This window comes from Suillus paluster (assembly GCF_016628075.1).
Source record: "Suillus paluster strain FC165 chromosome Unknown EDB91scaffold_69, whole genome shotgun sequence".
Classification (NCBI taxonomy): Eukaryota; Fungi; Basidiomycota; class Agaricomycetes; order Boletales; family Suillaceae; genus Suillus; species Suillus paluster.
The window spans coordinates 173,334-186,051 of NW_024537629.1; the positions used below are offsets into that span (position 1 = coordinate 173,334).

The 12,718-nt window shown below is 48.9% G+C and overlaps 4 protein-coding genes across 4 annotated transcripts; all 4 read right to left on the minus strand.

Annotated features, from left to right (window-relative positions):
- Nucleotides 1-1,219: 1,219 nt before the first annotated feature.
- On the minus strand, nucleotides 1,220-5,630 carry EDB91DRAFT_1206990 (RNA dependent RNA polymerase-domain-containing protein). The gene is made up of 15 exons (XM_041320716.1): nucleotides 5,573-5,630; nucleotides 5,445-5,517; nucleotides 5,245-5,394; nucleotides 5,183-5,194; nucleotides 4,954-5,129; nucleotides 4,604-4,905; nucleotides 4,084-4,555; nucleotides 3,925-4,024; nucleotides 3,036-3,872; nucleotides 2,880-2,986; nucleotides 2,787-2,828; nucleotides 2,638-2,737; nucleotides 2,570-2,581; nucleotides 2,222-2,510; nucleotides 1,220-2,168 (listed from the first exon to the last, which is right to left on the minus strand). Exons 1-15 carry the CDS (start codon nucleotides 5,588-5,590, stop codon nucleotides 1,439-1,441), a joined length of 3,420 nt encoding a protein of 1,139 aa, XP_041173152.1. The 5' UTR covers nucleotides 5,591-5,630; the 3' UTR covers nucleotides 1,220-1,438.
- A 295-nt stretch (nucleotides 5,631-5,925) lies between these two features.
- On the minus strand, nucleotides 5,926-7,172 carry EDB91DRAFT_1156646 (uncharacterized protein). The gene is made up of 8 exons (XM_041319641.1): nucleotides 6,995-7,172; nucleotides 6,762-6,934; nucleotides 6,614-6,710; nucleotides 6,494-6,556; nucleotides 6,297-6,438; nucleotides 6,231-6,249; nucleotides 6,110-6,205; nucleotides 5,926-6,062 (listed from the first exon to the last, which is right to left on the minus strand). Exons 1-8 carry the CDS (start codon nucleotides 7,146-7,148, stop codon nucleotides 6,042-6,044), a joined length of 765 nt encoding a protein of 254 aa, XP_041173153.1. The 5' UTR covers nucleotides 7,149-7,172; the 3' UTR covers nucleotides 5,926-6,041.
- An 83-nt stretch (nucleotides 7,173-7,255) lies between these two features.
- EDB91DRAFT_1156653 (uncharacterized protein) lies at nucleotides 7,256-10,103 on the minus strand. The gene is made up of 11 exons (XM_041319642.1): nucleotides 9,930-10,103; nucleotides 9,798-9,889; nucleotides 9,546-9,740; nucleotides 9,414-9,490; nucleotides 9,275-9,363; nucleotides 9,096-9,220; nucleotides 8,956-9,044; nucleotides 8,769-8,908; nucleotides 7,907-8,709; nucleotides 7,641-7,858; nucleotides 7,256-7,585 (listed from the first exon to the last, which is right to left on the minus strand). The coding sequence occupies exons 1-11, from the start codon at nucleotides 10,057-10,059 to the stop codon at nucleotides 7,411-7,413; spliced, it is 2,133 nt and encodes a 710-aa protein (XP_041173154.1). The 5' UTR covers nucleotides 10,060-10,103; the 3' UTR covers nucleotides 7,256-7,410.
- A 51-nt stretch (nucleotides 10,104-10,154) lies between these two features.
- Nucleotides 10,155-12,704, minus strand: EDB91DRAFT_1156655 (uncharacterized protein). The gene is made up of 10 exons (XM_041319643.1): nucleotides 12,252-12,704; nucleotides 12,023-12,202; nucleotides 11,956-11,964; nucleotides 11,873-11,901; nucleotides 11,731-11,824; nucleotides 11,629-11,681; nucleotides 11,445-11,570; nucleotides 10,829-11,401; nucleotides 10,761-10,777; nucleotides 10,155-10,697 (listed from the first exon to the last, which is right to left on the minus strand). The coding sequence occupies exons 1-10, from the start codon at nucleotides 12,570-12,572 to the stop codon at nucleotides 10,375-10,377; spliced, it is 1,725 nt and encodes a 574-aa protein (XP_041173155.1). The 5' UTR covers nucleotides 12,573-12,704; the 3' UTR covers nucleotides 10,155-10,374.
- Nucleotides 12,705-12,718: the final 14 nt, after the last annotated feature.

Here is a 12,718-nt window from a genome sequence, read left to right on the forward strand (position 1 = left end):
CTTGATCAAACCTATGAAAACAAATGTTTTACCTCCGAGAAGCTTGCATCAACAAAAGAGACTGAAGCATATATGATAAAGTATGCTGCCCGAAGTATGTATGTTGAAATATAATGCCTTGTGTATGTCTTAAAAGCTAAGAACGACATGTATGCTTGTGTAAGGTCCACCAGGTCTTAGAATCTTGCGTCGGCCGTCGGGGTCTTAAGTTGAGGCTGAAACTTGACTGGCCTAGTGCCTACGCAATCAATTGGTTCCGACTTCTAATGAAGGGGTGAGGGTGATTGGCATCGACTTTACCATGACCGAGTATATACTGCATAGTCCATGCTCAATCCATGCCAGTACTTGGTCGTGCTCGGTGAACATAGATTCAGCTGTGACATGTTACTAAGCAAGGTTCGTCTCAGGTATGACTCATCGGATTTGTTATGGATTTTCTTTCATCATCACTTCTGGTGAAGTTTACAGCGTCTGGATTCATCAAGCTTTGTCTCCCTTCTCTGATTTTGACCTTTGTCATGCTAAAAAAGTTTGCAATAAACCCTTGATGCTACTAGCCAGATCGCAAGTGATCAGGGTCACTGCGACGCTTCCCCAGAGCCCATCACGTTGGAACACCGCCGCTTGGGTGAAGCTGGGAGATTTAGCTATGATGATATAGGACACGAGGGCACCGACGAGAAGAGACAACTACCGATCGGATGAACCCCTTTGAAAGGAGGTAAGAACTCATGCAACTCATTTCCAGGAGTTGTCAAGGATACTTCGCTTTGCAGAGTGGTTCCGAGTGAATTATTACCATGTAGCCGGACTCGGGTGCGACGGGCGGCTCATTACGAGTCATTAGGTCGTTGTTCTTTTGCCCTCTCCCACATGCTTGCTGGCAGCTGTAAATGGAATTTTCTGCAATTCTATGCCGCTCATCGACGTGTCCCCGACGGTCGACTCTGCTGAACCAGAGCAACATCAGCGTTTGGACCCGTCGAAAAACTATCGTTGAACGATCCCTGACATTCCCTGTTTGGTATAGTCTCAGGTGAACTGAATTAATTGAGATCTAACACTTAAACTACGTGAAATTTCAGCCGCTGTTGCTGATGAACCTGATTAAGTCGTTCTCAGCGTACGATGATTCGATCTTGCCAGCGTGGCGCTACGGTCTACCAACCCGAAGTTTCAAATAAGTTAGCGTGTCGACTATCTTTGATGAACCTAACTATGGTATATCTTATCTTTGCGGTAAATCCCCTGTCCTTCTAGTTTGTGTGTTTCGAGCGCCCGGGCCTGCTCGAAATTGCCCTGAGAAATTCGGACACATCAATTGAGTTACGTAGTACAAAGATAGTGCAAGATCGAAAGCAAGAAAGCAGGAAATGAAAACAACAGATATGCTTGTGTGCTATATGACTATGATGCCCGACAAAAAATGTAAACCTCAATCATCCACATCATCCTGCGCCTGTGAAAGCGCTCGCAGGATATTGTTGGGAATGTTCATCACTTCCGCGAATCTATCTGCAAAGAGTACAGCACCCTGCACTCGCGCCTTGATGGCGCAGAGTTCTGCGAATGCGACGGAGAAGCCGAACGCACCACTCATGGTGTATGCATATGATGCCATAACTGTCTTGAGTTCCTCCTCCGAAAAAAAGAGTACCTCCGGCCGCTGCGCATAGGACTGCACAGACTTTTGGATCTGTTGTTCCTTAGGGTCAGGGGACCCCTTCACCTTCGAAGCGCTCTTCGGCAAAGCGACGGCGGCTTGCCAGGCCTCATATGCCCTTTGGACATGGTTTTTCGCCAGAGTTAAGTTGTTCTGCAGACCCGGGAAACCGGCATGCGAAGTTTGCATTGCCCTACGTGATGCAGATAGGTAAGGGGACATGAGATGAGGGTCACGGTCAGCTACATTAGTAGATGGTCCACGGAGATTCGAGTAGCGCTTGAGGAAGTCGTCGCGGAGGCGACGGCCCTCGTCAACAAGGGCGTCGAGAATGTACGGAGTTGAGCCCGTGCGCTTCGATACCTCTTGGCGCTCGGCCGTGTTCTGTTCGAGAGCGGCCATGTAATATGGCTTGCGGTTCCCACAAGATTTGCGGTCTTTTTCGAAGACACGCGTTTTAACCCGCAGCCCAGTCTTGCTTGCATCAAGGCAGGTGGTAAACCTGTACGACGTAGCATAAAGCGAGTGTCGTAGCAATAGGCCTGAAATACTCACATGTATGCTAGTCGAATGGCAGTAGCACTTGCATAGCCGCGCTCATACACGGCCAGGTCGTGGAACTTCGAATACAACCCCACCTTCGTCTCCGCAAGCCCAAGAAGCAGAACCTTTTGAAATGCTGTTTGAGCCTCTTTCGCAGAGAGTTTGGATACTCGTTGGTCGAAATCCACAATGTGTTCAACCTCTCGCTCGAAGTCGTTGCTCAAGCTAACAGGTGCCTCACAAAGCGGACTAGTGTTAAAGTTTTCGACGAGGTTTTTAGACCAGACCAGTGTGACCGTATCTTTGAAAGCAATTATTGAACAATGAAAATGTAAGAGGAAAATTTGAGAGGCAACTCACCTCCGTCGTAATCTAGAGAACAGACGTGTCAGAAATACCCTGAAAATATGAAGGAAACAGGTGCCGACCTCCACCACCCAAGTAGCTTGCCAGTGAGCGCTCCCCCTTCACAGGGAACACGATTACATCAAAGTAATTTGCTAGTTTCGGGTGGCTAACGGCGGTAACCTGATCCGTGTTTGATGAGGCCATTCCAACGAGGCATCTATTTTCTTACCTTCTGGACGTCCGAGGGCAGTCTCGTGGGATTCCTCCACACCTGTGCATTAATGTCTCAGGACAGTTCATTGCAATGAACCGAAGTGCTTACCAAAACAGACCCAGTCACAATATCCATCTGGGTTCCGCTTTCAGGGTCGGTAATGAGCTCTGACGAGCGAAAATGGATCTGGCCCTCCTCGAGAACCCCATATGGATCTGCTCCCAGATTAACTAAGAAACAATAATCACAGAAGAAACTGCTTACCCGGTATGATGTATGCTTCAAGGGACTCCTTGACCGGAATGTGGAACTTCTCTATATATTCATCAAGAACCAATGTCACCACATATTCAAGCTTGAAAAATAGCCGGTCAAGTCTGAGGGGGTGGAACCCAGCCTGAAGTAGCTCGAGAGCAGACTCGTGTAGAGTCAGGGGTTCACCGCTGTGGGGATTGCGACTCCGAGGATTCGAGCCACCTAGCGATTGGTTCACTGTGATATCCTCGCGATCATCAATCTCATCAGTATGTTCCTCGTTGGGTCGGAGTTGACCAAGGCCGAGTGCACGCGCCTGGCCAGCAATGCGTCGACGCAGCCTCGAGATTACAACACGACCGGCTTGCTCAACAGCTCGCCAAACTGTGAGCATGGAATCACGCCCATTCCATTCTGTAAGCTGCCGCACTTCATCATGGAGCCCATCAGCCATGAGCTCCTTCAAAATTTCCAAAGGGACACGGCCATGTGCCAGGTTGACGAGCGTCTGGCTTGACAGACGGCTTGGCCCGGTTACACGAGACGGCGCGAGGAGATCGAAGATTCGGTGGGAAGTGTCCACTTCAGGTAGCGGGCCGAGATTTATTTTATTCTGGGAGTCGCGGATCCAAATTTTTGGTGCTCCATCGACGACTTGATGCTCGGGAGCTGGGTGTATAACCCACATTCCCTTGGCGCCAGCAATGCGCCCCTGTACCGCGGTCGGTCGACTCGGATAGTGCATTACTCGCATGATAGCCGTCAAGGCCGCTCCACTGATGAATCCACACCCATCGGTCATGATTTTTTCAGCTGGAGGCTTTCCTTCCCCCCAATCAACAGCGTCTACAAGACAGGAGTCAGTACATCGCAGTTTAGGGGCTAGAGAAAATGCTACGTTGATCATTAATGAAGAACATATTCTCTGGAGCGAATTCGATAGTTGGCACCGAAGTTGAGAGGCCCAGCGCCCATCGTGTAGACCATTTACTGATGGGCTACTCGGGGTGTGCGTCAGAAGTTCAGAACTGCATAATACGGACAAAAATATATCCACCTGTTTCGAATTCAACCTCAGTGGATTATGCCACTGCACAAACTGGTAGAGCGTTAGTCGATGACCGTCGCCGTCGCCAAGATTTGCCTGCCGATCTACGTTCTCGTGCGTTTCAAAAAGGTACAGGTTTCCTTCCTTCGCATGGAAGGGTACGAAGACGCGGCCACACAACACGAATTTATTTGACGTTAGAAACTCCCGAATTGCTGCGCCTACTTTGTCGTACGTCAGATTGTCTGGGACACGCACTTGGAGGATCCGTCGAGACCCCAAAAACCGAGCGAATCGGTGTGATCTCCGAATCTCCGGTTTCTCGAGCTCGAATTTGAAAGACTTTCCAGCTTTTACGATACGGGCAGCTTGCTGGATTTTGCCTCCGTACCAATTATCTTTACCTTCCCATTGTCCCATAGTTCCGAGGCCGCGACCTTTGTTTTCGACAATCGCGAGCTGCTCCCGATCGTATTCAAGCCTTTCGATCGTGTTAGCTGGCGATTCGCGAGGCTTTTGAAGTTAATACCAAAGTTCTGACGGTGCTCCCATCGCAGACGGCACCTTATCTTTCATGACGGCAGTCACTTTCCAGGCAGCTTCAGCATTTGAACCCTTGAGTTTAATCAAACGATTCTCCGTCATGTCTGCGAACGTCCAGCTCCCACGAGTGACGCCTCGTGCCAGTTCGTAAACCGTTCCCCACGCGAGTTGATGTCGATCGAGGACTGCCTGTGCCTTCTCACAGTGGGCGATGTGTGCAACATCCAACTGGACGCCGAACTCTGGGGAATTGCGTCTTGTGCTTTTTCCGGCTTGCGGAAGATTCACCTGCAGTACTATGAGAACACGTTGGATCGAATGGATACGATGACTTACGACTGGTGCGATTGGATCGACTTTGCGTTTCACTGCTGGTGGTGGAGGTAGAGACCAGTCTGGTGCACGTTTCACGCCCGTCGATCCAACGGATGACATCGAGGTCGTACAACTCGAGAACAATAAAGATTGTTGTGTTGATGGTACTGATTCGGAATCACTGTCCGTCTCTATCACTGATTCAAATGACATCAATGAGTGAGAATGCGGATCATTAAAGATCACACACATCTTTGGGCAACTGTGAGGGTGTGAATAACATATTCATTTGAGCAAATTGAAGTACTGTACCTTCATCCATCTCCTGCATCTCTTCATCGTGTGATACTCGTCTTCGTGAACGGGAATCCACCTGAGGCGCCCGAGGCGTTACCTCACGCGAGATGGAGAGCTTTTCGCCTAGTTGTTCCGCCAACGGTCGAGTGGGGGACTTGGAGAGGTCTGCAGAGTTGAATTGGTCTGTTGAATTTCCCAACGCGAGCTGCACGTACCTAACGCGTCCACTTGCATCTTAAAAACATCCCAGCCGTCTGAATACAATTCATCGTCTGACGATTCATACGTCTAGCAGGGTATGATTTTCGACACATGCTGTGACACAGCGCACGAACGCACTTACCACGGTTTTCGGGACCATCGTTGGTTCGCGATTCACACTGTAAACAACTTGAAGGGATTGTAGAACAACCTGGAATATCGATGAACCGGCGTCTTAGTTAACCTTTTCCGATCAAGCCCCGGCCAACAGCTACCAAGCCAAGGCAGACAATCTGGGTAAGTAGGTTTAGGGGTGCCGTAAAGCTTGTATTGGTTCGCCAAGATCACACTCCGCGAGTGCATAGCGAATGTCTTCTGGGCCTTGCTACGAAGTGCAAGTCCAATGTGGATCCCGCCTCGGTTGGGGACCGGAGTGCAATTCACATTCAGTCATTCGCTGATCTTTGAAATCTTGATCGTGAAATCATTTGGCGAGGTGGGCTTGAAGCAGTCGTGGCGATAATAGGTGGACCACTCCGGAGCTCTGACTCAATGTCGATTAAAACATATATGATACAGTATCCCGAAGCACGACAATACAAGAAGCGAGTTCACTTCCGGGCAAATGTAATCTGAAACAAAGTTAGAGTAGTTCTCAAAGAAGACACGTCTTACAAACCTTGATCTTGTTCTCCCCATCAAGTTTGTAGTTGTGAAGGGCGTCTTTGGCAACCCCAGCGCTGCCTTCGTCCATGTATTCCACGAACGCGATAGTCTTTTTTTGTTGGAATAAGTCGAACCTCGTGGAGGTTTGGATACCTGGGGAAGTTAGGAACGGCCTCCCATCGCAGAGCGAATCCACATACTGAGAGAAAAGGGCCATAAGCTGATCCTTCGTGACACTTTCAGGCAAATTTTGAAGGAAAAGAATCTTGTTGGGAGGTAAGTATTCGTCTGGCATCTGGACATTGGGACGCCTGGCTGCAGGAGCTGCAGCAGCTCCATCCACTGCAATGAATATCATTCAGTATGCGGTTTATGAATATGAAGCTGTAACACAAACTTTCTGCGGCCATCCGCTTAGCCTTAAACTTCTGCTTCAAGGGGTTCGAGTATCGCGTACGCCCTGCACAAGTCAGCTCTTCCTAGCTCTTCATAACACCTCTTGTCAAGGAATACTCACTTTTGTGCTCAGCTCTCTTCGCTGTGTGCTGTTCAAGGTTGGTAGTGTCCAGTCGTTTAACAACAGCATCGGATCGCGTCCGCGCAAACGAAATTTGCTGAAACGATCATGTGAGGAGAAAACAAGGCTAAATCTGAGAATGGCATACCATAGGTTTGGAGTAGAGAGGGAAGCCACGGACTTCCTTCATAGCTTTCTTCGCGATTTCTGGGGACGCGAACGAGACGAATGCTTGACCCCTCATTCTCAAGTTACTGTGCGCCACAACATCTAGCACCTCCCCATATGACTTAAACAGGCCTCTTAGTGAAGCTTTGAGCACTATGAAAGAAAGCGAAATCAGTTATGGGCAACCAAACTTTGGAATGTTTCGATGCTCACCGTCGATCTTCACCTTCTCGTTGAGGTTTTGGATATAGAGAGTCTCGGAGATGTGTTCTTCCCCCTCTGGTGGAGGCGTCCCATTTTCTGCTAGTGTTGGTGTGGCATTCTGCACGGACTGCGGGTCCACCTGGGCTGGCTGGGTTGTGGCCATGACTTGATAAGTGCGAGCAGTGAGTGCTTAGGTAATCTAATCAAGAGTACGAGAAATTACTAATTAGACTCAAGTCAGGCGTATGATACTATGAACATCAATCGTAAACGCAGTCCAATGACCCTCTTGTAAGTCAGATGAGCTAAATGTTTAAGCTTTCGTTTGATACGGCTATGATTTTGTACGATTATCATGTATGGATGGAAAACCAAGCCGATAAACCCAACCGCAACACCTGCATACCCTGGTCGCAATGGCGACTTCACGGAAAGACACCCCAGTAGCTTGATCCTGCGTCCTTCGGAAACTTAAATTCAAAAGGCGGGGGGACCACGGCTTTCGGCTTCAGCTTCGCAGAAGGAATGGCTTTAGGAGGGACGTCCAAAGCTTGAACAAAGTCCCTTCCGACAAGTTGGTCAATTAGATCTATGGAATGGCTTTGGAGGGTCCGCATCAGTCGAGATTATGCTTGTGCATAGTGATCCTACTTACTGATCCTCTAAATGATTCGTCATTTCCTGCACAGTCATTTTCTCCGGTTCTCTAGGTTTGTCACGGCAATAAGTGCACCGCCAAATCTTGCGTAGAGGTGCCATAGTACTCGAGGCAGCTTCCTCTTGAACTTGGCGAAGAGTTCTAGCCTCCTCGTCCGAAATTTTCTGCCACCTTACATTCGTGTCACCCCAATGCTTCTTAGCACAATGTTTTACCTGTGATCTCGTCAGCGCAGTCCTATTTCAGCTTATAAATCAACTTACGGATTCTCGCCATGAACGGACTACCATAGGTCTTTCTCCATCACTGCGGTTGCCGTAGCTGCATTTTAGGCAGACCAGCCTAGGATCTAGATCATCGAGCTCCGGCGCTGTCACATCTCTCCAGTCTAGGTCGCATGCCTCAAGGATGTTTTTCACAGTTCGGGAGGCCTTCTTATCGAAATCGAGGTCATCAGATGACCACTTTTGTTGCACTGTACTTCCAGGGTACCCTTGTCCCATTGCGAACGTATTAGGGGGGTCGAGTTCATCCCACTTTCGTCGCCGGATCCGGTTGCACCTATGGTGAAGATACTCTGGGTAGTACATGTACCGGGGCGAGTCGTTAGACTCAGGAACGTCGTCGCAAAGCCATCTCGTGCACACAAAGACAGCGGCAGCAAGTCTCTCGTAGTTGATGGAGGGGGGGGCCGGGTCCCACGCCCAGCGCGGCGGTGTGTCGATTTCATGGTCCCATAGCAAGGTCGACCGTAAATGATCCCTGGTGCAGCGCTGCCAAACTTCGATTTTGGTGGGGAGCTTCTCGCGAAAGGGCTGAAAATCTTCCGCGGTGACTGTCAGATGAGCAGGCAACTCCACAATATTGTGAACTTCTGGCATCTCGAAAATATTAGCGGCAGTAGGCATGAGATACTGGTGAGTGCCATTCTGTCGTTGATAGTCGCTGTAGATCGCAGCTATGATGCTCTGTCGCTGCCTGATTTGCCGTTTTCTTTCTTGCTGAATGCGGAATTCGCGCATCTGGCCCATGAATTCGAGCAACTTTTGTTGAATATTTTGCCAGACTGGGTTTAAAATAAGCGTTCAAAAACACAAGCGCCCAAAAGCAGATGAAAATTCTTACTGCGATCGGTCAAAGGCTTTGGCTGCTTAACAAGTGGATGATCTTCAATATGGGTCAACTTATAGACTCGCGCAGTATGCCGATCTGGAAGCTTGTCGATCTCCTCCCCCCAACCAAGTTCGATCAACTTCTCCACAATACTGTGATTGTTGAGCGGCGAACGCCCAGAACTGAACACAAGACTTACGCGTCATAGCGCAGGCTTCTTAGCTGATCGAGTTCTTTCCATCTGTTCCGTTGTTCGCCTTCCGTCCATTTTGTGCACAAAATTGCGTGCTGAAAACGCTCAACAGATGGAAAAGAAACTCTTTAAAATGAGAGATATACCTCCTTTCGAATGAGGACTTCATCTCTCTTCTTTCCTCGGAGCACGGATCTTTCTTCTGACCCGAGCTTTTGTAACTCATTAACCAACGCTTCCTTGTCTGAAATCAGACAACGGGTGTCCTTCCCTTGAAGGTGAAATCAAGTAAGGGCATGCGTCAGTAGATAAACCGAAAACCAACGATTATTCTGCGTTACGCGGCTCAATGCGAGGCAGTGGTGCAATTTCGGTCCATATGCTTCTTTGAACTTATCATCGACGATCTCTGTACTAAAACACCAGTCAGTAAGTCCATTATTATTAACCGAGATACAACCTACCGCTCTTTAAAGCATTTTTGACAGTACCTGACTCGGAGGATCCAGTCGACATTGCGCACATTTGGTTTGAGACAATTCTGAATGCCAAGAGGATCTCAACTGCATTTGATGACTATGATTAAACACACTTACGTAACAATGCATATCGAACGCTAGGCTCGCATGCGCAGGCTCTGACATATCATCAGCGCAACGAGGCATGCCTGTTACATTCGAGCGCGCAGCCCTCCACACGGTGGTAGACGAAGGGTGCATAAGTACAGCGCGCAGAGCCTTGGTAGTGCGTGCGAGATGAAGCAAATCGAATGGAAGCAGCTTTCCGAAGATCTGGACGCGATCATAATGACTGCCTCAAATGATGATATGACGGAGGTCTCGCGTTACCTCGAATAGGATGTCCAGAGGTAATGAAACAAGTATTTCAAGACTCTGCTTCTGTGCCCGGGGACGATAGTTCTTGAGGAATTCAGTCGCCTCTGCAGGCAGTAGCTTTTGTAAAGCGAGATTTGATTCCACCTCTTGCCAAGACGTGCTCCCATCCATTATTGGCAGTGATTTTGATCTTCTTTGTAACGTGGTCCTCCGGTTTTTTCTCATCGCTGCCCACATCAACAACAGAGGACTCAGAAAGATCAGAATGGGACATTTTGGTTGGGGAAAAAACAAAAAACCTCGAGCTTGATCTTAGACCAAGACGCGTCCAGTCACACTTGTGACCGACGCGAAAGCGTGACAAGTATTGGAGTTGGGAGGTGCTTCAAATTCAACGCGACTCCGATAGCATTATACCTGCAGCTTTATATCAATAATGAAGACAGCGCGTAACGACACTGCGATGGGCCCCGCAGCGCGCAATTATCTAGGATCAAAGCTGCGGTTTGGGTCTTCCTTCTTTGCAGCCGAATTTCAATTAGACATGAGTCTTGCTTCTCGAAGTTCCGAAACGGACCAAGGTCCAACACTACTTCGCACCATGATCATCATACTCATACCTGCCGTACACCGGCTTCCACTGTTTTTCTTCTGCCTTAGTTCTCACTTCTTCTTTGCTCCAGCTGACTCCCTGGATGCCTTCATCAAACGCCTGTTCTGCTACAGCTATCGCAACCTCAAAATTCGCTGCTGGAGCATCTTGGAAGTCGGGTAAAAGTCCACTGTCTGGGTCTTTAAGTGCAGGAGAGAGAGCAGCGAGACGTCGTGCGCCTGCGATGATCATCCCGTCGGTCATCTGCCTGGATTGCGATAGCACAGCACCAAATCCAAGTCCAGGGTAGATGAGGGCATCTGAAAGCAGCAGCGGTTAACGTTACTTAGCATGCCCAAACAGGTAATTTCGCAGGAGCTCACTGTTGCATTCAGCGATGCTGTACGTTCGAATCAGCTCATGCACGATACCCTCGATATGAAAGGCTTACACATAGTCTTTGCCATTCGGCATTTTAGCTGGTGGAAATGGACTGCCCGTGGCCAGCAGAGCCATCCCTTCTGTCCAGTCATTCGCGTCCTTCGGATCCACTTCCACCAGCTTGCTAGGGTTACTGAGAGGGAGAATAATAGGCCTCTCGCAGCCTTTCTTCATTGCCTTCACGACGCGCTCTGTGAAAGCACCCCCTTTCGTCGAACATCCTATCAGAACTGTTGGTTGTGCTTTCCTGACAACCTCCAGAAGCTCAACCTCTCCCGCGTCATTAGTCAGAACACCGGCCCACTCTTCATCGGGCCGCACAAACTCTTGCAGTGCAGCGCGTATCTTATCAGGGCCAAGAGACTGCTTGATGAGACCAAAGCGGTCAACGAGGTAGAACTTCTTGTTGGCTTCCTCACGAGAAACGCCGTCTGCGAGCATGATTGCATCCCGGACTTGTGTTGTAATCCCAAGGCCCGCAGAACCTGCTCCGAAAATGACGTAGCGTTGATCCGCCAGCTTCGACTTTGTCACCCCGACGGCGGCCATCAAAGCGGCCAATGTAACTGCGCCAGTTCCTTGGCTACGGAACGTTAGTGTTGATCATGGACGTTGTGTAGCCATACATATCATCATTGAAAACAGAATGTTCATTCCGGTATAGCTCAAGGAGTCGCTGAGCATTGGTGACTCCAAAATCTTCGAAGTGCAACAGGCAGTGTGGCTGATATTTGCGAATCAACTGGACAAACCTACGAAGCCATGGCAAGCCCGTGAGGCGAGACCAACCAAGTAGTATGTCAAACTTACTTGTCGATGAATTTATCATACTCGACACCTCGGACTCTTCTCGAAGGCCATCCCTGAATTGTCCGATGAGCAAACAGCAACTGTGATTTAAAAGTCACGCACAACATAGAGACGATCGTTTAAAAGTGTTTCGTTATCGGTGCCGACATCAAGGGTCACACTGAGCGCTTTCGACGGGTTAATCCCAACCATTAACCTGTCGCGATATAAGATCAGAGGATAATCGGAGGCAGAGCGAACTCACGTGTATATCACAGATTTTGCAGTTGATATCTAAAACAACCTCTGTTCTGCAACACTTTTCGTCGCAGAAATGTTGAGACTCACCCCGATTCCCTATGACGTCATGCATTAGTGATAAGTTGCAAGGATACGTAACAGAAATGGTGCATACACCAACGCCTTGATCGCCAATGCCGAGGATGGCCTCTGCGTCTGTGCAGACTATCAGCTCAATTTCTCTGCCGCGGGTTTGCTCCAGAAAATCCTCCTCCATGGAGTCTTGATCCGAGAATGTGAGAAACAAGCCCTCGCTACGACGAAAAAGATGGGAGTAGTTTGCAATCGCTTCTGCCTGCAATACAGTCGATCCCTTGAACATTCAAGACAAGGCAAACGCTCACCTCCGTAGGGGTATATATAATAGGAGTCAACTCCTTGAGATGTCTAGATAGCAGGGAATAGTAAAGCACCCAGTTTTGCTCTTTCAGACTCTGCAAGAACGAATTCATGCGTATGGGGGAGTCAACAGAGCGCAGCTGATCATAGGCTCTATCGCACTGTTCGTCAAGGGTATTGACGCGCGAGGGAATTCTACCCGTCAGACCAAAACTTTTGCGCTCTTCTTTCGTGAAGGCTGTCCCTTTGTTCCAGCGAGGCAAAGTGAGTAACGCCTCACTGCGCAAGGCAACTTTGAATATGAGTTCGGATGAAATTGGAAACATGATTTTTTGTAAGTAGGTCAAGACTGTCGTCCACGCCGAAAGGTAGTGATAATGAAAGCTCACGCTTCATTACCTCGGAGAGTATTTATGCTGAGCGCTGATTATGGGAACTCAGGTAAGCCAACGGGCTTACAGTTTTGCATGAT